General features: G+C 36.7%; 1 protein-coding gene across 1 annotated transcript in view; it reads left to right on the top strand.

The window, feature by feature from the left end:
* Positions 1-24,680, top strand: part of brinp2 (bone morphogenetic protein/retinoic acid inducible neural-specific 2) — a 172,225-nt gene that overhangs the window by 63,422 nt on the left and 84,123 nt on the right. Inside the window, exon 3 of the mRNA XM_077559107.1 lies at positions 10,990-11,430. Within this exon, the coding sequence (XP_077415233.1) occupies positions 11,057-11,430 (374 nt within the window). The 5' untranslated portion in view covers positions 10,990-11,056. The remainder of the gene's footprint in view (positions 1-10,989; positions 11,431-24,680) is intronic.

Here is a 24,680-nt window from a genome sequence, read left to right on the forward strand (position 1 = left end):
AAAAACTTTAATAAACGCTTGTTTATATATATATATATATATATATATATATATATATATATATATATATATATATATATATATAGCTGGCAACCAGTTCAGGGTGTACCCTGCCTACTGCCTGAAGTCAGCTGGGATAGGCTCCAGCGCCCACCGCGATCCCTTGTGAGGAAAAGCAGTTAGGAAAATGGATGGATGGATGGATATCTATATATATATTCAGAATCAATTAAGAACGACTTTTTTAAAAATATATTGCAAGCGAGATTTGCTTTCAAATGAACTGATGTGAATACTTTGGACATTTTGCTGTAGGTTATTTCATCAGTAGTATACACATACAGTAGTAACGTCATTCTAGCTGCTGTATAGCTAGATTGATCACTCAATAATTTATTGGTATAAGCGTCTTTAATACTGTGCATCCCTTGTAGAAACTCAACATTGCCCTAGGTGAGCTAATATTGCAATGCCGTGCTTGTAATTTGCACGTGTTATCCCCCTTGGCCTTTTCAATTACCAGAATTTGCTTTCTGGCGAAATATCAACGCATTCCCTCGTGATTTAAAGAGTGCCTGTTTGTACAAGAATGAACTAGCAAGCAAGTAATGAAGATGATGTTGCCCTATGCATGCAGGGACTTACAGTGATTGTTTGCCTCAGTAGTGAGCAGCTTTTTTTCCCAAATGCCTGACCAATGGAAGTCATAGATAAGTGAGACGGACTTAAGTAAAAACAAAACGTGAGAATAAGTAATATGTTTAGAATTGTGATTAAATAACCCAAAAATTTGATTATATGAGAGAGGGAAGTGCTCATAGTTGAAATAACTGAAAAAATCTACATTGTGCACACTATTCTAGACTCCCCTGTTATCTTATTTAGTTATGCTATCATTTTATCACTTGCTAGCCTCATGTGTGGTTGCCCTTCATGAGTGTGTGGTTTTTCTAAGTGCACACACTACACCTCTGTATCTGCTTAGTAAATTGTAATTGATGTTACGTGCAAATACAATTATTACAAATTATGATTAAACACAATATTGAACAAATACAGGCAAACAAAAACAAAAATAAATCACAAAAATTATACGATTAATGAGTTTAGGTCAATACTAAGTCTGAAATGTTATCATAGTTTGGACCAGCTTGTGAGCTTTAGACTGTTTATTTGCTCATGTGTGCATGAAACAGGAATGCACAGCACATTTTAAAATAAAAGTCAAAGGGTTTGTCAGGAACACAGTGGCATATTACATGTGAAGTTATTTCAGTAGTTTATAAAGGTGGTTTACCAAAACCTTTTACTAGTCATCATTGCTGGCAAGTTGGCAACAATAAATCAATATAAGCACTTGGAATGTGGAGTAGCGCTATAGTATCATATACATTGCAGAATGTTATATTGGCCATCCTTTTTAGTTTGTCTATCTATTGGTCCTGAGGATTAAGATTTAGAGAGAAATTCAGGAATTATTCTGACTAGGCGTTCTACTACTCCTTTTTTTTGTTGTCACAAAAACTACATTACATTTACTAGTATATAGCGCAAAAAGTAACCATACATACTGAAAAATCTAAGAAAAAGGAAGAGAGGAGGACAGGGAAAATACGCTTTACCGCACCGAGACAGTTGAAAGTTTCAGCAATGCCCCCCTCCCTTTCTTGCTTTTTAACATGTCATCTTAAACTGCATCACTCTACAGCTTTATTTAAATTCACCATGGGCACCACTATCACAAAATGGCCGCTACATACCACAATACAATGTGATTCCCAAAGCATACAGCATTTGTATTGGAAAAAATGTTATACAGTGATTCGCAAGCAAACAATCTGTCCCCCCATTGTAATAAAATGTGTTTGCGGTTATTAACATTTCATACTAATATAGTAATGTTAATAATAATGTTAGGCTGGAATGGATTAATTGCATTTCTATTCATTTCAAAGGGAAACATTTCCTCTGTTGGTGACCATTTCACAGTGATGTCACGGAATGACTGAATTAAATGTACTTATTTTTATTCATTATTTAAATTTTTTACACTTTTGCTGCATTAAGCATCTTAAATTATTACTTAAACTTACAATTGAAGTAGTTAACTAGAAGTTTTTGCTTTGGGTTAAATTATTGACTGATTAAACTAGGCACTAATAGGAACAGGCCACCCTTGAATTAGTCTATATATTCAATCAATGGCACAAATCCGCTCACTCACTCACACAGTTATCTGCAAATAGCAGGTTTTGGATGTGGGAGCAGTAGGTTAGATAACATGACTCCCAGTTGAGCATGCTGCTGACAGGTTGTTGTTTATTATCAGCAGTAAAGATGTTTACAGAGGTACTGTATTGATGGGCCTTAATTGACCATATGGCTGTTTGTTTGTCCAACTGGAGAGCGGCCAAAGACAACGCCAATAAGGCCGCAGCGCACATGTGTTCAATATGTCCTCACACACACAGAGCAAGCAGTTTCCCGCCACAGCCCATCTGTTTAATGCACAACACACAACTTAGTCTGCATTATACTGCACATTGGTATCGCTGATTTGCTGATTCACTATGATGAATTGGGAAGTTTTTGAATCTTTATTCATGTTTCTGTTGAGGATTCGGCCACCTCTTTGTTTAAAAGCAGCTTTATAGAATGAATGTCATAAAAGTGTCATGATGTGAGCTTTCAATTTATTCAAATGCAAACATATTTACATTTTAACCTAATAGGCGACAAATGTGTATTTTTGCTGATCCAACATTTCTGAAAAATATCACCAGCCACGTTGACTACGTTTACATGCAGTCAATATTCGGGTTAAGGTCAAATTTGTTTCTGAAATATTCTGGATAACCCATTTACATGCTAGAGCAGGCAAAGTTACTCCTACCTGGTCAGTGTGATCAATTGAAATACCCCGTTCGAAAGCATGAAACACGGGCGACAACACAGACGTCGTTTCCGCTTTTAACTTTCTACGTTCAATAAAATACATTATATTTATGTCACTCGCCATGCTAAATAAAATAGCCCTCGCTCTAAAAGTGTGGTTCTTTGCTGCGTCATCGTGTTTACCTCTGATTAAGTATTTCTGATTGGTTTGACACCAGAAGCACAGACTTATATACTTTGTACACATACGATACGATATACGATACGATATACGATACGATATACGATACGATATACGATACGATATACTTTTATTTACCCTGTGGGGAACTTTTTCCTGGACTCCGTCCAGCTGCAGTTTACAGTAAAGAGAAAACAACAGAATAGAAAGAGATAAAATTAAAATTAAATAAATAAGAAGTGCAGCAATAAGTAGAAGACTTCCCAGAAGTCTTCACAGAAGTATACATGTGTAAAGTACATTGCACACACCCATATACACACCCCTATATATATATATATATATATACACACACACACATGAGTATGTACACAACATTGCACCATATATCTTATTGCACTTAGTTAGAGTTAATGTCGGTTGTTAAGCAGTTTGATGGATGTCGGCAGGAATGAGCTTTTGTAGCGATTTAGGGGTGTCAGGCAATTAAAGTTTTTCATCATAATTAATTGCATGACCTCAATAGTTAACTCAAGATTAATCTCAAATGTTATGTGTTCTAAATGTACAAGGAAAACTTGTTAACATAAAAGTGGGGGGAAAATGTGAAACTAATAGATATATAACTACATATTTTAGAAATTAATACAGTAATTTCATAACAATTCATAAAATTTAGTTAAAATTAAAAAGGTGTACTGTACTGTAAAAAACGAGGGTGATATTCATTTGTGTTGGTCATTTTTTCTGGCACTAGATGGCATAATTGCATTTATAAGACGTTGGTGACAGCTCAGTACATTTTTCTTTTCATATTAAAAGATCTTTAACATGAAGTAACATGTGAATACTGCACATTTTTAAAATGGTAAAATTCAACTTGACCCCAGTCTCCACAAATTTATGAATTATTATTAAATTTATTACTGCTAAATTTTGACGTGGACGTGTCTGCTGCGTTGCGACTGAAATTCCCCCAGTACAGGTTTTCCAAGTAAGGGGTGGTCATTAATCGCTCGTTCAAACATTAGTGGCGTTAAAGGAACTTTAAATTAACTCAAAATTAACATACATTTTGACACCCTTAGTATCAATAGACATTGTGGCATTTATACTGAGACAGAAAATAATGTGAAAATGCTGGAACAAAATCAATGTCAGACTGATTTAGCAAGTAAGACAGCGCCGAACATACAAGTTGTTCTTGTACTACAAAGACCAAGATTCCTTGCGAACAGAAATAAATGAATGAATTGAAAAATGAATTCCGGTTCCAAAAGGGGCTCTTGTTCGGGTTTTTTTAAACCCAAATAAGAGCATATTTGGGGTTTTGCGCTTGTTCACATGGCCTTTCAAAACTCGAATTTTGCCAATATTCAGGTTTTAAAGGGGTTACTGACTGCATGTAAATGTACTCATTGTTGCCCACACTTAAAAACCTAATTTGCTGACGTGTCAATGTACTGTAAATATGTTCTCACATTTCGAATTTTTTCTGTCTGCTGTCTTGTCCTTGCCTTGAGCTGACATGAACCTTTTCCTTTTCCATCTGTGCTCTGCATTTCTTCAGTAAATCCCAAAGCTACGTTTTGCAGTTTGACTTCTATTGCATTGCGGTAAATATTCATCCGGTCGCCCCGGCCTTGCTACTGCCTAGTTTAAACACAAAGAGGTGAGTGGCAAGCTGCTGGGGTGGAGGAATACAGTAGGTCTAGCCTTTAATGCCAAAAGACCTCTCCCTGTTCCGGTGTTTGCCAAAAGCCCAGCCGGCTGCCATGTAGCACACATGCACGGACACGTGTGTGTTTGCTTCAATTGAGAGCCCCAGTTGTGTAAAATCCAAGGTTGTGTGAATTTCAGTGCACAGTAGGTTTCTCATGAAGTCCATGCTTTCAATTGCACAAGAAATTAAGGTTGTATCTTTGTCAGACCTAATGTTCTCTCTCCTGGGCTGTGGAAGGAATTACTAAAATGAGTCAAACTGCATTCATGCCAGCCTTTGGCTTCGGTAACTCAGTGGGAAGTTGGTGGAAAATGATGTTGGGACACACTGTAGCTAGCATCTCATTACATTTTGTCCCTATTATTGTAAAAGCACAGTTCCAATGCATATTGAATTGCTTTGAAGCAAAAAGGGAGTGGGGATCATCCAATAAACAAGCCCCGGATCCCTCTTGACTCTGCTGTCATATTTGAGTGTGGTGGTTAATTTTGCTGTTCTGTTCCACCAGATGCTCTCACCGACGTGAATTTGAGACGCTCATGCCTTTTACTCCTTAGATCCTTGCAGAAAAGAAGGGTAAATACGTGAAGGGTGTGTGAATAATGCAAGGGTGAACACTAAATGTCAGAGCTAAAAATTCCTTCCATTGTCTTGCTGGGATTCACTGCATATTTTATGTATTTTATAATTAGTGGCGGAGTCTCAGGAGAGGAAAAGAGGAGAATTAGGCCTGGCAGTTATGGGTTTCACTTATTTCTACAACAATTTAATGAACTTCATTTGAAAGGCAAATATTGCGCCTATGTAGAGTGTAACATGGAAATTCTCACCAAGTGCAAGAAAATCAATCGGCATGTACCAGTCATCATAAAAGGACAAAAGGCACAATGGACAACAATGACAAAAATAGATTCAATTTCACATTACAATATTTTAAAGCAAAAATATAAAGGGTTCCAAGCTAAGAAAAAAACAGAAAGAAAAAAAGCATTGTCGGGGAAAGGTAGCAACAATGGGAGACTGAGAGGAGGAGAGTCAAGTGAGTGCTGAATGAAAGTTAAAAAAAGGTTGCACAAAAAAAGCTGGTAAAAAGCAGATTGATGAAATTACTCCAAAAGATTCAAAAGAAAGCCCTCTCTACAGCTCTCCTTTAATTTTCTACTTTGGCTTTCCTATCCTTTACCTCTAAGCTACCTAGAAAGGTTGTTACTTATAATTTTTTTTTTAAAAACAGCAATATATATATACAGTATATATATATATATATATATATATATATATATATATATATATATATATATATATGTATGTGTATTTATGTATGTATATATATATATATATATATATATATATATATATATATATATATATATATATATATATATAATGAATTTGGAGCCAAAGCCCCAACTCTGTGGAATCTTCCTTCACAATCTATTACCAAAGTACTCCACTTAAAGTTGAACCAAAAGTGTAATTTGTCTTGACAAGCCTTTTAATGGTTTTCTCCCTACCCAGTTTCTCTTGTCGCTCTAAATCTTGGTTTATTTCATACTTTAAAGCTGCACTTTGTAACAATTTGCCCAAAAATATCTTTACAATAGCCTTTTTATTTGACCATTTATTCGTAGATGAACACCTTATCTGTTCATAATAGTTTCCAGACAGGATTCGGGTTCGAATTTCCCGCCTTCTGTGGATGTGACGTCATGTGTGCATTGTGGACGTGAGGAAGGGAAAATACAGTTTCATTTTTCAGCCACAGGTGACAGTAGCGATTCAAAATTTTTAATTTTCTGAATTCAGTAGCTTGAATCTACGATTTCCTTTTTGTTACATTTGCTCGAATCTCATCTTTTAAATTGTGTACATTTGTATGATTTTATATATGATATGATTATGTATGATATATAATCTACATTCATGGTGATGCTGTGTGACCTCGCTCCTGCCAAGCTGTCTGAGGGGGACTGAGCAGGACAAAGGTTCTCAGTGTACTCTCCATTTTTTTGTTGTTAAATCAACCTACATGGTGAAAATGTGTGACCTCTCAACCACCAGAGTGGTTGTGCACGCGTGTGTGTCTGTTGCTTAAATACGGAAATGAAAATGTGAAAATGACATGGACTAAGCCATCCTCCAAGAACACAGCACAAAACTGGTTCCAAAATGCTGAGCAGTTTCTCCCAAAATAAATTGAATCAGTTTATTCCTCAACGCCCTTTGAGATTGATAGCTGCTGCAAAGCTTCAGACGTGCACAAACTTATTTCTCCCATTCACACACCCTCTCACACACACACACACACGTACACACACACACGCACACACACACACACACACACACACACACACTTGTGGGAAACACAAATAATGTACAGTATGCCATTTTCAGGGCTTTTCCTGGCTCAAATTGAGGCAGAGGTGGTACCATCCTGACTATGATGGGTGACTACGGATCCCGTGGACAGACTCGCTGATGGTGGTTTACCCATTTCTAGCACATATATCAGGGCTGCAGACTAAAACATTTTTGCGAGGAGCGCGGTAACCACTAATTTAAAATTTTAGGAGCATAGGAAGAAAATTTAGGGGTGCACACGTGAATTGACTTGCAAAATAACAATCGGTATTCACATTTCACAGCATTTTCATTATATTACTGATAAGTACTACTATGTTTTTGATTCCTATTTTTGGTACAAGTGTCTACACATCATACACCATAAATATACATTTACATCTTAAATACTAAAAATGTCAAGTTGATGTTTAGACCAGAAGTGCAAGCATTATCAAAAATTGCACATGTTTGTGGGTATCAACAAAAGAATTTGCAGTGGTGGCCCGTAAATTTTGTGATGATTTTATATTAAGTATTTTTATACTGTACAACTGCTTCATGGCTATGATTCATGCTAAAATCATTTAAATGAGCGAATTTATTCAAACACATTATTATTAATGCTTTAAAGGATAACAAAAGTATTACAATATATACTCTGTACTGACATTCATGCAATGCACTTGCTCAATTTAGAATGTTTTGTTTACTCATTGCCGTCCCCAAACAGTGCCACTGGTCGTGACATAGTTTGCCAGGTTAAAAATACTGTATATCACTCACCATTTGACCATGACTTGGGATGCCGCATCCCTGCTGTCCTCAGACCATCTACGAGTCATCTTTAGCACGCAGTTGTTGCCCGTGTATTATTGGACGGGCTAGCTGAAGATAGCAACATGAGGCTAACAAGCAGGCCCGTGTGTCAGTCGTTTTTTTTTTTTTTTTTTGCGGCATCACAACATCCTAGTTATGCCGGCGTAGCTTCAATGAGAAAAGTCTTTTGAAGTGTTGGGCAGAAGTGGGTCAACAACGAAAAAGCAACTACAGGGGTTCAGCGGTTCTGTGGTTTACAACAGTGCGGCAGCCACAAAGGCAACGGGGTACTTTTTGTAAGCGACTCAGTACATATGAAAGTCCATGGCTACGCCTTGTCGTGGTTACGGCTGACAGTATCGCGCCAAACTCTCCAAGTTTTATTTTATTTTATTATTATTATTATTATTATTATTATTATTATTATTATTATTAGGGCAAGCACTGATTTTGCGGGACATAACTCCAATTTGCGGGTTGCATGAATTGAGCTTCAAACGTTGGTCACCCTACTTCCTGCGGTCTCTAAAGCCGCCATACCTGAAGCTGGAGCCATGAGCATGGGCCGGGTGAGCGCCGAGGGAGGCTCTGTGCTGCGGCTGGCTGAAAGCTTATTGAGGTGGATGGCCCGGTGTTGCGCCGTCGGCCGCGACATGCGTTTTTGTTGTTTCGTTTTTTTACTACAATCATTAAAAATGAATCCACTAGTACATATTAAATTGTAAATATAGTACAGCGTTGTTGTAAAACACAATTATGTTTATTGTACATACTGTGTTTTTATCTTGGCTGGAGCCGCCGGTTTTCTGATTCGCAACCAGGAAGTGGGCGTGTGCAACAGTTGCTCCGTGATCTGTTTCTTTGTCGGTAGAATACATTTTAATTAAAAAAAACAAAAGTTTCTTCTTTGGTTATGACTTCAGGTCTTTCCTGTGCACTGCTGTTGGTATAGGGCCTCCATAATGGCGCAACTGCAGTTAAAATACGTTGCTCAATCTACACAGCTGGAGCGCTGCGGCTGTGTTGAGCGGTATCAGTCACTCAGGCTGGAGGCGGAGAGCAACGTACGAAAAACCTTGCATTTTTATCTGATGATTATATCTTCTTTACTCCTTATATGTTTACAGTATCTGTAAGCAGCAAATTGCCATGTATTTTTATTTTTACAGTTCCCAGTGTATGTTACACTGTTTCTTACTCGGCGGGGCAGGGATGATGTTAATTTATTAATTTGCATTTTGTGCACACATTTTTGCAGAGACCCAAACATGACAAGGGGAAAAACATTTTTTAAATATTGCTACAATATAGATTCAGTACAAATTTGTGCCCATTAAACGGGTGTCAGCTGCTAACAAAATGGTAATTTTTGTGTTTATCAGTCCCATATACAACATGAAAATCTTGGTTAGCAAATGTGGCACACCTTCACTAGAAACTGCAATACAAGATGTCATCTATTTTACTAATTCTAGAGTTGGTGCATTTGATCTGGTTACCCAACTGTGAAGAAAAGTACTTATAGTATTCATTTGTATTGTATGCATGTTAAAACTACTTTGTGGCCACAAATGAGTGGTTTATGGCTTACACTATACCTGATTGGTGGCCTCAAATGAGTATTTTGTGGTCACAAATGAGTTTTTTATGGGCACGTTAGAATTGATCTGGATTGTAGCCACAATCGGACTCACCCCACGCCCATGTAATATGTAAGGCTCCATAAATAAGCAATGTTACAACCTTTTTACTTGTGGGCCATACACAAAACTTCACTCTGGTTTACACTTAAAGCCTTTTAATTACATCAATGCATTTAATGGACACGTGACTTCACTAATTCCCTTTGCTAAGGGCAATAATCTGCGAGTGCAGCAAGCAAAAATTCAAATGAAACACCTTCAGTGTTTTTCCCCCCCATGTCTGTGTATGCAACTATTCACCAGAAATTAATTCACTAATTTGTTTGCAAGCTAAACAGGGAATACTTAAAATCCCATTTCATTTCAAGCATCCTCTCTGCTACTTTGCATATCCTGTCTGATATGTTTATTTGTCTCTAAGGGCTTCATCCCATCCAGCAATACTTTTTAGTCATTAACAGTGAAGCAAACAGCAAACCTCCACTCTCCGAAGGCCAACAGTCACCAATTATAACAGAATTGTATGTGGGTGTGTCTCTTGTACTAACAAAATAAGTGCATGAAGAACAGTTTGGCATGCGATCCTGATTTCCCCTTTCCTTGACATGTGTATGTGCGAGAACGCCTGCTCCTTTTTGAGGCGGTGGTAGCATTAATATTGAACAACACAATGCTCCCACTCTGTTTATATAAATGTGTGTGTGGTGGTGATGGTTTATACAGTATATCATCTTGGGATACATTACTCCAATCATTTGCATAATTTCTATTACGAATCATTACAGTTCTCAAAAAGCACCCAAACCTTGCATTTAACTCATTCACTCCCAGCCATTTTACTGAAGCAACCCCCTTTGCTCCCGGCTATTTTACTGGATTTTAACTGATTTCGCAAGGCCCACAGAATATTATGTTCTATTGCTATAAAAACATGGAACTTACCAAAAGAAAGATTAGAGTCTCGTCTTTCATCAGGAAAAAAAAATTATGTTTGTATCTGTTTCCGTTTTGCAGCAACTAGAATTAGAATATAACTAGAATTAGAATATAGCTAAGTTTCATCATTATTTACAAACATATTAAAAACACTGGGGAAAAGAGCTTCTTGCAACATGGCCCTGGCTGATCTCTTATACTCTGCTGCCACCTGCTGGCCGTTTTTTGTAATAACTACCATAGCCTTAAGCTACCTCTTCAGGTTAGAAGCTGCTTCAAAGCCTTCTGTAAATTTAATTTTTGGGGACCATGGCAATATTTAAAATGTAAAGCGTTTATAGGTTTTGGGAAGCAAGCGAGTTAAGATGCAATACTGTACTACATTACAATTATTTTTTTATTATTTTTTAATAAAACAACCTTCAATGTATTTAATGTATTTATTGTTTCAGGTCAGTGGGAGGTGACTGCCAGAAGAAATGCCGGTCCTAGGTGCCCTAGTACATCACCACCGGGACCATGGCGACTCATTGGCCAGTGAAAAAAGAGGAGCGCTCCCATGGATCTGCCTCTCCTGCTAGATGGTCGGCATCCTCCTTGATGCTTCTATGGTTGCCGTGGGTCTTCTTATGGCTGCTGTGGCCCATCCGAGCTGAACAAGTGGCCAGCGGGGGGCATGTGGGCAAAGTGCTCCATGGTTCCCTATCGTCCCCCTCGTCATCGTCATCCTCCTCTCCCTCCAGTTCCTCAGCATGGGGCTTCAGCACAAGGCAGAGTGGAGGGCAGCTGGACTGGCTGCTGTCCGAAAAAGGACCTTTCCACCGTTGCCCTGAGTACACGGAATTCAGAGAGAGGTTCCAGCAGGGATTTTCTACCAGATACAAGATTTACAGGTGAGATGAGTCTAGTATTTTGTGTCAAGATGATCTACACTCTAAAAGAGAACTGTTGAACCAATCTAAGATTAAAAAGAGAATTGTTGTCCTATTTAATTGCTTCATGTGATAACACACGGTTGATTGAATTAAGTAAATCCATAGTGATATTTTAAGTTCATTCATTAATTCACTCCCAGCCATTTTCACTGAAGCGATCTCCCTCACTTGTTACTGGATTTTGACTGATTTTGTAAGGCCCACAGAATATTGTGTTCTATTGATATAAAAACAAGATTAGTCTTTTCTTTCATTAGGATAAAAAGTATATTTCTATCTGTTTCCAATTTGCATCAATTGGCATTAGAATATAGCTAAGTTTCATTATTATTCACAAATCTATTTAGAACTGTGAGTAAATTAGCTTTTTTGCAACATTTCCCTGGTTGATCTCTTTTGCTCTGCTGCCACCTGCTGGTTGTTTGTGTAATAAATATAACTTCTTCAACTGTTCTTTGCAGTTGAGAGGCTGCATCAAACAAAGCCTTCTGTATGCTCTAGCATAAAAAAACACACACACAACCGTATAAATACGTCTTTGGGACACTTAAAACATTTAAAATAGAACATATTTCTACGTTTTTGGGAACAAATGAGTTAAGTTAATCCAAAGTGAATATATTAAGTTTAATTAATTATGAGTTCATTATACTTAATATAAAAAAAAACATTTTGAACCAGAAAATGTTTTTGGATGTAAAAGATGTGAATGCTTTGAACCAAACCAAATTTAATCATTCCACTAATATATTGAGATACGTACATATTGAATTGTCTTGTTTTTGGAGAGATATACAGTACCTGAGTAGGAAATGTCCCTTTTAGAGTACTGACAAGTTAATTCAAATTTATGTAAAATGAAAACAAAAAAGTAATCATCATAAGTATCATACCTATCAAACAGAACCGTACTATATTGAATCGAATCACAATCCCACTTAGGCGAACTGAATCAAATTATTCCACTAAAATCGTATTGAATTGTCTTTTGTGGAGAGATGCACACCCCTGTTATTTAGCATCTTCTCGATAAACAAGAAAAAAACTGTTCTTACATCTAGAATTTATTACACTACAATAAATAAAAAAAATCTTAACATTGGTTAGATTTTAACCCTGTTTTATGAATTTTACATTTAATAACCTTCAGTGTAGGGTTTATTTGCTATACTGTATATCCCTTACCATGGCAACACAGATTGCTCCGTCTGTTTCAATCTTCATAAGAGTTTGCAGTGCTCGTGCTAGCTTTAACATGAACAAAGGCAACAAATTACCAGGCAAGATAGTGATATTGATATTGATAGATAATATATTGATATATATAGTGATATATATAACGCAAACAAATTCATTACAATACACGTTGAGTATTTTAACCATGTAAAAATGCAACAGTGTTATTAATGTATTTTGTGTGGCTCAATAAAAATACTGGTGGAGGGGACAGATTTTTTTCCACTGCTAGAGATATGAATTTGTGAGAAACTAATATTTTTTTTTCATAAAAGCTGATCCTATGTTGTTGCCAAGATCTAAATGAAAGCAAAAACAAATATGAAACTGCAATATTAAGTCAGCCGTTTTTGCTGATATTATTACACTTTGGTTGCCTCCAAGTGAAAGAATAAAAAAAATGTGAGCGGCCGTTATGCTTTTTAGCTGCTCGACAACGTTTTATTGTGGTAGGAAATAATATTGCACCTTGTGTCAGTCATTAAGATGGGCAATTTTAGAATATATTGATGACATTGTTTCAATATATGTAATTTAATAAATAGAGTGCAAATTCATGGGTTAGGGTTAGTATAAATACAAGCTCGATAAGTTTGCCGGACGCGATAGTTCTCAGCCATGCATGTGCGTGTTTGTTTACATATAACATCAACATTCGCCTGGTCCGTTGCTTCACTCTGTTAATCACTGGGTAAAGCGGCTTTTTTTCTTCTTTCTATTCACTCACTCACTCACTCACGCACACACAAGAACATGATCTCCCGGGCGGGTAAGCGGACCCACGCCGCCTGGACTGACGGCATCAGTCCGCCACCCGGAGCCCGTAAAGTGGCTTTTAAAACCAATTTAAACATTTTGGTTCGCATGTGTCCCATCGCGGCTCACAAATGACCCGCGGCATTAGCGCTGCTAATAGCCATGTAGCATTATTGCTAGCAGCGCACCTTTCCTGTCATGACTGACTCCTAAACTGTGTTTAGCGTATTGAGGAGTGAATCATCTTGACACGCACTCTTGGAGGCGGTGCTGTGCCAATGTAGTTACCCCCGAAAAAATCTGTATCCCCTGCCGCGGGTACGCATGTTTTGCAATAAACGCATGAAGAAGACAGTGTGTTTTTGAGTTTTAGAAACAAGAGTTTGTTACAAGAAAAGGAATATTCGCAGATAAACAAAAGAAACGCTCGCATTCTGCAGTGGGAAATCTCACCATACATAGAAAAAGCTCAAACGACTGATGAATGTTAATGGGGGTTTTTCGGTTTTCTTCCACATTTTTTAAGTTTAAGGTTATGGTTAGTGTTAGGAACAAGGAACATTTTTGAAAAATCGCCACTTTTATGTGGTAAAAGTCATAAGATCCCGCGGCAGGGGATACAAACCTCCTTGGGGGCAAAGGGGCACCCCCCCACAACAGCGGTGCATTTGGTGCATCAGATTCAGCGTGAGGGCCCCAGAGTAGTAGGGACAGCCGCCATTTGGAAGCAATGTGGACAAATGGAGCTGGTAGCAAAGCCAAACACAACTGCTCATGTGTAGGAATTCTTTGGATTTATTTATTATACCATTATCATTATATTAGTTCAAAAGTTATATGAATACCGCAATAGTATCGTTTATTGCAAACATTTCTGGGGCAATTTATCGCCAAGCAAAATTTCTTATCATGACAGGCCTACTTTGAAGAAGCCTGTTAAATGAGCAGCACACATTTCACATAGTAACGGTTAAAATCACTTCTGGTATGTAAATTCATTTCACATTCAAATCATAGTGAATCATCATCGTTTCAACAAAGCTCCATTTTGTATAGAGCACACAATAAAATGAATTTAAAAAAAGTATAAATAAAATGAAACAAATAATCCAGTGGCCAGGAAAAAAAAAGTCCCAATCAAAATATGTGGTTGTACAACATCAGCCCTTAAGGAATACAGTAGGGCTGCAACTATAGAGTATTTTAGTATTTGAATACTCGACTGAAAATCCTACCGAGTACTGAAGTACTCGGATTAAATGTATTTCTGCTTGGATAAAGAGTAACTAAAGTACTTAAAAAAAAATTAAAAATTAATCAAAAGTTATTTTTTTTTCAAATTGTACACTTACATTATACGCCAGGGTAGTGTGCATTTATGAATTTTGAGCAGTTGACCAGTAGGCCTAATAAGGCAAATTAAATAGGGTATTTTTAAGGCATTTTTCTTTTGCCTTACAGGTTTCAAAAAAAAATAAAAAAAATAAAGAAGCTTGTGATGAATGCAGCTTGTGATGAATCTGCAGACACGAAACACATTAGCAGTACTGTAGTACTGCCCTACAGGCCACATCTTAAATCGGGACCCAGTTAGAACGTAACGTGGCAGACACTGAAACCATCACGCCACAACAAAAAAGGCAAGGTATTTTTATTTACATTATTTCCTATGGAAAAAAAAAATGTTTCGGAGGTTGAACAATTCAGACTTTGAACACTTCACAGGAACGAATTGTGTTCAAACTCCGAGGTACCACTGTACATTTATAAAACAACGCAGAACCACAGCACACATATCAAACAAGGCCTTAAAATTCACTGAGCTGTATGACTTAATCTATGGTGAGCGCCTTGGGAGTCTGCTTAATTTGTTTCAGCAACGAGTGATGTCTCAATGTCCTATTAAGGAATACATGCGTCTTCTAAAGGGCAAGCACACCATAAACAAGGCTGCTATGATCCTTGCATCCACCTTTGAGCTGGTGATCCTCTGCACATTATGCTTTATCAAACCAAATCGTCAAATGTGTAACAATATTCATTCATCCACATGTAATAGACAAACATGAACAAAAATATTGTGTATAAATGTTACAGATACATCTTCCAGATATATGAATACATTATTGTATAGATATTAGGTAGCCTGCCAATATTTCCATAATGCACCAGAGCCAATCTCCCATTCTTTATAATGCTTATTACTTGCAGTTGGCTTGGTGAAATGAGTCCATGATGATCCTAGCTATTGCGACAGCATATGGGAAAGCTTTGCTCCAAATCACTCTCTAGGGGGCTTTATGTTGCACCTTGCACAGGGTTATTTCCGAACCATATCAGCAAAGATACTTTACCTGCAAGAGATTGTTCAGAATAGCTGAGTGACAAACTTTGCTGCATACTTGCATTCTTGCTATGACTTAGAATGAATCAGTCCACTTTATGTTCAGATCAGTATAGGGCCCATGCTACTGTAACCCACGCCACTACATAGTTGTGTAGTAGTACCTCACTAGTCAGCCCCCCACCCCCAAATAAATAAATACAATTTTGCATCTTTCTTATTTATTTATTTATTTTCATCGTTTCTTGAAGGTTGTTATTATTTTCCCAGGATTATCTAAATGGAGCAAGATCAAAATCAGATAACTGTAATGAGTTAAAAAAAAATAACAGGAAGAAAAATCTTTAAAAAAAAAAAAAAAAAAGGAGGCAAAAGAAGTGTAGGTACGTAATGTTTTAATCTTAGAGAGTGAAAGAAGGGAAAATAAGTGTGTGTGCTGCTTGTTTGAGAAAGGAAGACAAGTTGACCATGCAGTTTGGAACAGATGGTGGCTACATGCTGAGAACTTGTTAGTACGACCGCATTGTGTTGCTCGGTTGGATGCCTAATACTTTGCACTGAGTCAACTGGAAAAATAGAATGTCAAATGCATCAAGATGTTTTGAGGATTCCTGGCTGTAACTGGTTACATCTTCTGGTAAATATATACTTGCACATGAACTAGTGGAGAACACACACAGTTCCATTACATAAGTAAAATGACAAAGATTCTAACGTAGACTTTTGGGAAGACTGAACAAACCTAATTTGGATAGCTCTTATATTGTACCTTCCCCACTTTCACATTTCCAATTACCTTGTCAAGGGCTAGTGAGAATTTACTGAGAGAAAAAAGGAAACATGCATATCACATGTAGTTTTTAATGTTGGTAAAAAATTTGATTACAGGATCCACGGATTGGTCTGAATGTGAAACAACATATTGTGTCTTTTTCTATGCCTTGCCCCACCATAAAAAATATAGTGGGAAAACAATTATATGTATTTATTTTGTGCAAAAATTCTGCTTACAGACACATTTTTAATGTCTTTCAGCAAAAAAAAATGTCATTTGATTTATTTATTTTTTTTTACATTTGCATTTCAGTCTTAGGTGTTGTGCCATCTCACATAATTGAATCTACATGACCCAAGACTTACTGTATGTGATGGTTTATCAAGGGAAGTCATACATTTCTTAATTGGAATTGGTTCATTAGTTTTTAAATAGCCTTGCTGGTACACCCAAAGAAACCTGCTAGGAATGGTAATAAAAACAAAGTCGTCCTCAAATGTTCTTCAGAGAGTGTTAGGCAATGGACTGATTAGGTGTTAAATCAATCATCCTTTTTTCTTGATTGCCTTTTTTCTATGTACCCACAAAGTTGGCATTGCAATGTGCACCATCAATAGCACATCAAGCGCTGTTGAATAGAGGAATGAATTAATAGAAGCAGATATAAACATAATTACAGCACCATGAATACGAGATTCACAGTCGCATGTTGTAAAATCCAAGTCTGCTTAAACATTTTAAGTCTAACATACCTTAACAAAATGAACACTCAAGGTTTATATCTAACCAATGACATTTCTGGTGTTTGTTTGTCGTAGTGTTATAGCACTGAAAAAAAAGCTGTAATTGTCCAACAAATGAAAAATCCAATTTGACCAAAATGGAAAATGAAGTGCACTTGTAAAGCACTATCTCGGTGCCTAGCGTGCTTTACAAAGCTTCACATTCACTTGCAGTAGTTGGGGGTCTGCATAGGACCACGCACTTCCTAAACTAATGTATGACAAAAATGCCGTTTTTAATAAGGACAAATTATGTGCATATGTCAGTTTTTTATTCAACCGAGGTACAGAAGAGTATCTTCATACATTTTAATTTTCAAATACATATAGGCTACAAAATATCCACTGCTCATCTATGCATACCATACAATTCTGATCCCCTCCAACCGTTCTTTGCAAAGGGCTCTTTTGCATAAAAATTCCCATTTAAAGATGGCAAAAAAGAAAAAAGCAAACCACATACAGTAAGTGGAAGAACTCATTTTGGGCATGTTTTAACAAAAATCAACTTACTCAAATATTTTAATATATTACCATTTTTAGTCCTACATGTCATTCAAATTTGCTAATTAATAGGCTAGCTCACTCACCTGTGTGAACAGTGCCGTTTAGGATGGTAAAATTTGTCTTGGATGTGTCCCCTTTGGCAAGTCCATCACAACCGCTGCTAGTGCAATTAAGCAATCATTCATATTTGCAATGCTATTAAGTAATAAATTTGTCCATGTTTTTGGGAGGACACAAATTTTACTAAATACTCATGCACTTTAAACAAACTGTCAAGGTTGTTGGGTTGGGGGAGGAATCACTGTTGTGTACTTTTATTACCATGACGCACTCTTCTTCACAGCACCGTTACAGCCTCAGGGTTGGAGATGGAAGTGAGCGAAGCCTGTCACGTTATGGTATTATATTATATATTCAACGGCTAAGCAACAGACTACATTTTTACTTTCAAATACCAATCGAGGGCCACTCCTGTTGCCTATACCTGATCTATTGAATCAGAAGATGTGTTTTGGAAATGGTTTCTATCTCCGCAAAGGTTTTGCTTTTAGATTTGGAATGGCTTATTTTACCAATGATCCCTCACCGTGCCATGCCAAATGTAGGACCTGGGTTGGGTTTTGCGTCTTTCGGTCCTCGTCCATGCTTGTCGTCTAGGATCAGCTCCATCCTATAACTAAGCTAGCTAGCTGGGGAGACGTCTTTTTGGGGCCTGCGTTGGCAAACTCCTTTTGTGTTTGGTATGACGGCGTGAGAGGCCAACAGCAATGCCATGACAGAGGCATACGCACATTCCCCACATACATACTGTATGTAACATACATTCAACACTGACTAGATGCCAACAATATTCAAAGATTGGTTCTGATTCAAGTCCAAAAATTCTTATTTGCTGGTGACTTTTTCACACCCACTCGAATCCCATTTTGAATCATCACCAAGGTTATTTTAGTTAATAACTAACGAAATAATTACAACTACAATGTCAAAAAATAATAATTAATTATCAAAATGTTTTTTTTTAAAACATTTTCGTAACGAAATAAAATTTAATTTTTAATGTTTTAAAAAAAAAAAACTAAACTAACTGAAACCACATTATACTTTTACAAAACTAACTAATACGAACTATAATTATAGCGAAAATATCCTTCGTTTTAGTCTTTGGTAATTAATACTTGAGCCTTTGGGGTTGATTTTAAATGTGATTTTAAGTATGTTTGTTTCGATATTAAACGGAATAAGGATGTTTGAAAGTGTGTCACACAGAAATGACATTATCTAGCACGAGCCAATAGAAAAGCATTTTCACATGACGTCGCTCCGAGGTGACAATTTTGTGACTTTTGGCTCCAATGGCTTGACTCGCCTGCTTTTTAACTTAACTTTAGCTATTTAACTCAGACGAAATGTAACGCTAGTGAAGAAATGCATTACTATTTACATTTTACCATGGAGTTTATTAAATATTACACACAAGTAATACACTTTTTTAAAACGAAAATAAATACTGAAACTAACTCAAACTAAACTAAGACTATGCATTTTGAATAACTAAAACTAATTAAAAAAATAACAGAACTGCCCTGAAAACTAATTAAAACTAACTAAGTTTCAAAAAACAAAACTCTAAACCAAATAAAAACTAACTAAAATGAAAATTCCAAAACTATAATAACCCTGATCACCAATTCCTACAAAGCCCTAATCTTATTGTAATGTCTTTGCATGTAGGAAAAGAGAGGCACAGCCATCAATGCACTTTGTAGACGTTGATTACACTCATGCAAAAGCTCGTGTCGTTCACAGCTTCTGCCCAGACACTGTCACGCACATTAACCAACATACACCCCACCCCACCCCACCCATTTCCTGTCACAAAGTTGCGGTCAAAGGGGTTGAAAAACCCCTAAGCCGTGACAACAATGATCTTGGCAGTAATGTATTGTCATTATTATTAATTAGTTGACAGTTGAATGTCTCAAAGATTAAGCTGTGCAAGTGTACTTACACATGGACGTGCAAGTACTGTGGCACTGCAAATGGCTCATTGAATCCGATATGGATCCTTTGATCGCTACTTGCATAACTCCAAGCCACAAAAAAAGTCATGAGTCATTTGCGATACTTGATGCAAGTCCAGGAAACCCTGAGGATACTTTAAAGAGTTTGATGTTGTCATTATGTGTTCATATGCTTGATCGCATCTTTTAAATTTGGTGTTTGAGAAGCATACCTTTTCATTAAGCTGTCATAATGGAGGGGTTTGTGTGTGAATGATAAACACATGCGTTGTAGATCTCCAACTGCCCACATTATATGCGAGGACAACTAGTGGGCGATCTTGCGGTTTACCGGGTGCCAATGACATGCACAGACCCCAGCGAGTATATTTCTGTTTCCGCAATGTCAAGCATGCGGAGTGCTCAAATGTATCGAGCCTCAGACCGGCCTGATTTTGATGCGAATCAAAGACGCCGCTAAGGTTGGCAGGGAAAACGCTTTGTTACATCCCACAAAGTCGCACAACAGCACAAACATACCATTACGCCTAATTCTAACTGCGCAAAATCAACGAAAATACCAAATAAAAGAAAAGCCCATCCATGCACACAGTTCACTTGTGCAGGGAAGGAAAATACAACAAAAATAGAAAACAAAAATAAATTGTGCCAATTGACCTTATTGTAAAATCAACCATGTTTATGTGCTGTATGCGCAAACAAAGTCATCCCGCGGTATTACTTCTTCAAGCACACAATCTATTAAAACTTTGGAAACTTTTCTGACCTGTGATGTGACGATACCTCTGCACATCAATAAGTAATTTCTCTGTTGGAGAAAGAGTTATGAATAATAAAAGTGCACACATATCCATGCCTTTCCAAAAATGCATGAGTGGAAAACTGCAAAGCACTATGCAACGACAGTCAGAGTGTATATTTTAAAACAAGAGCAGTGTATTTTTCCCCTCAAAATATTAAATAATAATACAAATATTAAATATTGGTTCCTATATATATATATATATATATATATATATATATATATATATATATATATATATATATATATATATATATATAGGAACCAATATTTAATATTGGTTCCTATATACTGGATGGATAAAATACCGTATGGAAAAAAAATCCATCTTATATATGGAATATGAAGCTAGGAGCAAACCTTCCCATTAACATGGAATATTTAAAGCGCCTCCAGTCAATTGTTTGACCTTGTTTCTTGCTTGGAAGTTAGATGCAAGGTACACATATTAATAAACACCTAACATAGCTTTTAGTTTTGCATGGAAATAGGACACGTCAGCTTCCTATCACATAAACACAGACAGTTTGGCCACGGCATACCTCTCAAAATAGCTAAGAGATCTTGCACAGGTAAAGTAAGGTATCCTAAATAATAATAATAATAATAATAATGCATTGGATTTATATAGCGCTTTTCTAGACACTCAAATACGCTTTACAATGCGCCACACCGTGTCTCGCCCCATTTCAGTAAGTAGACACTTTCTAAACTAGATATATACAGTATATATCGTTTTATATTCATTGTTGGCCTAATGCTGAAATACAGTTTTGAAGAAGATACTTTATTGTGTTTGAGTCCTGTACTACAAAAAATGTATTTTTCAGTTAGCTGCAGTCATGATAGCACACTGCACATTGGCATGTATGGTATCTTAAATCCCAAAAGATTCTGCTGAGGCATGGCAACACTTGAAAATAGCAGAGAGATACACTTAGTTTAGATTATGCACCTTCATAAATAGACAGGTGACATCTAACATTTTTAGAAAACAATGCAAATTCAAACTGCACCGCAGGGGTGGTGCATTCTTTGACAATGCACTGCATACTTAACAATATTGCAATATATGCATTAATTGAGGGCTTTGAATAAGGCATCCTTTAGTTTCTGTGCAATTAAGTTTCCTTTCAACAGAAAAAAAAACCTTTAAATATGATGGTTAGAAAATATCAGTCCTTCTGTATCAAAGCTCATTATCGTGAAGAATTGATTGTGAGCAGCCAAGCGCAATTTCCATGCTGTGACTTGAAGGTTATGCTCTCAACCAACTCTCAACTCCAGAAATTGCCACCAGGAGTATTTGGGTCAATTGTTATTAATATGTGAATCTATACCTGTTTCAGGTGCAACCGTTCATTATAATGTTTCTGGTCTACTCACTTTCAACTCACAAAGCTCACATAAAAACCCATAGCTTTAAACAAATGGGCTGGTGCGAGAAAGAAGTGCAAAGTCTGAATAAAACTCTTTTTTTTTTCAACCTACTTTCACACATACACTAGCAAGTTTTACTTTGTGTGAATACATTTCTTTTAACAATCCATAAGCTATTTTTATTCACATTGAATTCTTATGTAATAATTGACTTACTAAAGTATTAATAATTTACTTACTGACTTATTAATCAAAAACTATGTAACTATTATATTTACAGTGCAAAGAAGGATAGGGAGGGAGGTGGGGGGTGGGGAGGTTCTATCTACCCACTCGGTAGATAAAGCAGTACCTAACTGACAGTGCTTCATTAAAAAACTTACTCTCTATATATTTTTAAAACATTTAACAATTAAATGTTGAAAGAGAAATTGGGCCGATACCTCACATTGACAATTTAGTCAATATAAGATTTTTCAAAAATCTATACAATTACTCGGTCCCCACATATGTGGGTATTGTTTATGTATGTAGGGTATTATTTATGTATGTATGCATGTACAGTATGTATGCATGTATGTATTTATTTTCAAGTTATTCACCAATCTTCAGTGAAAATCGCTTGTTTTGATGCAATGTGAATAATTGAACAAGCATGCCTTTACCTCATCACTGCAACAAGGCGCTGCTTGGCAAAACAAAACAATAAACAAACAAAAGATAACTGTAATAATAAGTAACAAAAGATAATAAATAATACAATAATTCCTAAAAATAATGTAATTCATAATTAATAAACAAACTAAAATATTGTATATTATATATTAAAAGTGCTTCATCACATATTTATGAAATTTAAAGGGCCATTTGTATTTTTACCTGTGTCCAGACTGTATGGACACCCTGTAGAATACGCAATAAAATACATTTTAAAAACTAAATCTAGTGGTCATCTAGGCCATAAGAAGACTCATTCAAAATGTGTGTGAATAAAAGCTCTTCTCAAGGCATGTGCAAAGCTGTGGTGTCTCAGTCTGAAGACTGGGTCGCACCCACATAAGGCCGTACTTCATTAAGACAGCCACCAAGGTTGAATAGCTACTGTAGCATAATGTGCTAACTACGGAACTGTTAATAAAATGAATAAATACAAATACAAGACCAATTGCTGAGAATGCTCAACAGCCACCCCTGCCCAATTTAAAACTAATTGCGGCGATCGAAAGCCTTTATCTGCCGTGATCGGAATGCGTTTCAACTACCGTATAGAAAGCAATGCATGTTCGTTTTGAGGAAGAAATAATAACTCGCTCACATCTCATTCATTAATTATTCAGGCAATTAATTACACACTGCAGCTGCTGTAAATAGAAAACGTAAAGGTAAGTAAAATTGCCAAATTGGCTAGTCAATAAATTGGCTCTAGAAGTTTAGAGTGCTGGTCGATCCGGGCCAACATGAGTTAACTTCAGGTGGCCTGACACTGTCACGTGGTGGCCACGGACCATTGGGCCACCATTATTGTTGATCCCTGCACTAGTACTTTTGATACATAAAATTTAACCAATAATATCAATCAATAGTGCAGAGTAAATGAAAGTGTAGTACTCAAGGCTGGTTCTAATTTAACAATTTCATTTGGTATTTAATGGATTGATCTTTTATTGAAATTAGACAGAAGGCAAACTGTTGCTTGATTTACTCGCACAACTGTATTTACTTCAAATGCGTCAGTGTAAATGTGGTACTCGTTCAAGAGCATGTGTTTCAGGACGAACCATCCTGTTTGCCCTTTAAAGTTATTATGCAACAAGGACCAAAATGCCTTGATTTATATCAGATAAAAACACCCTTTCCAATATCACATTCTTAGCAGCTGCACTGCTATAAAATGATGGTTATATTCACCGTGAGAGCCATCTGATAGGCTGTGTCTTTCTCTGATAACTAATAATGTCCATGTGTTATTTTCAAACATGTTGCCAGCAGTAACCTCCAAGGAACTTCTCTGCAGAGTCAACAGAGTTTCTTTCTTTTTCTATTATGGAAACTAAATTTTGACTGTTTCAGCTAAACTAAATGCCAGGGCTGCAGGTGCAATCACGGTTATGCTAAAACAGTTTAATTAACATCATCTATCATCATTAGCCAAATAGTCAGCCAACGGTCTTACTGTTAACTCTTGGAAAGCAAAGTGATGAGGGAAGAAAATGATTCACAGCTCATCTTAACTTTCTGCCCATCTTCGTTCAGCCTCCTTGCCAAAACTCAGTCACTGTGGAGAAGCCCAGCAAACACATCAGTCAAAATCAACACTGGTTAATCAGTGTACAACCGCTGGCTGCCAGTCTCCCTGGATTAAGCATTAATCTGAAACCAATGCTCAGTGAGGCGAGTGATGACTAATAGGGCAGCAATTAATGACTACTTTGATAGTTGTCCAGTCACGAATGATTAAAACGATGAAGCGATTATTCATTACGGATTGCAAAATGTAGCTGCTCAAATGTTTTATAGTTATTTTGTTTACTTATGTTAAGAATAATAATGACACTAAACATGTCAATAAATTGAAATTGATGAGATTGGGATTTACTAAAAT

Source organism: Vanacampus margaritifer, chromosome 2, assembly GCF_051991255.1.
Source record: "Vanacampus margaritifer isolate UIUO_Vmar chromosome 2, RoL_Vmar_1.0, whole genome shotgun sequence".
Classification (NCBI taxonomy): domain Eukaryota; kingdom Metazoa; phylum Chordata; class Actinopteri; order Syngnathiformes; family Syngnathidae; genus Vanacampus; species Vanacampus margaritifer.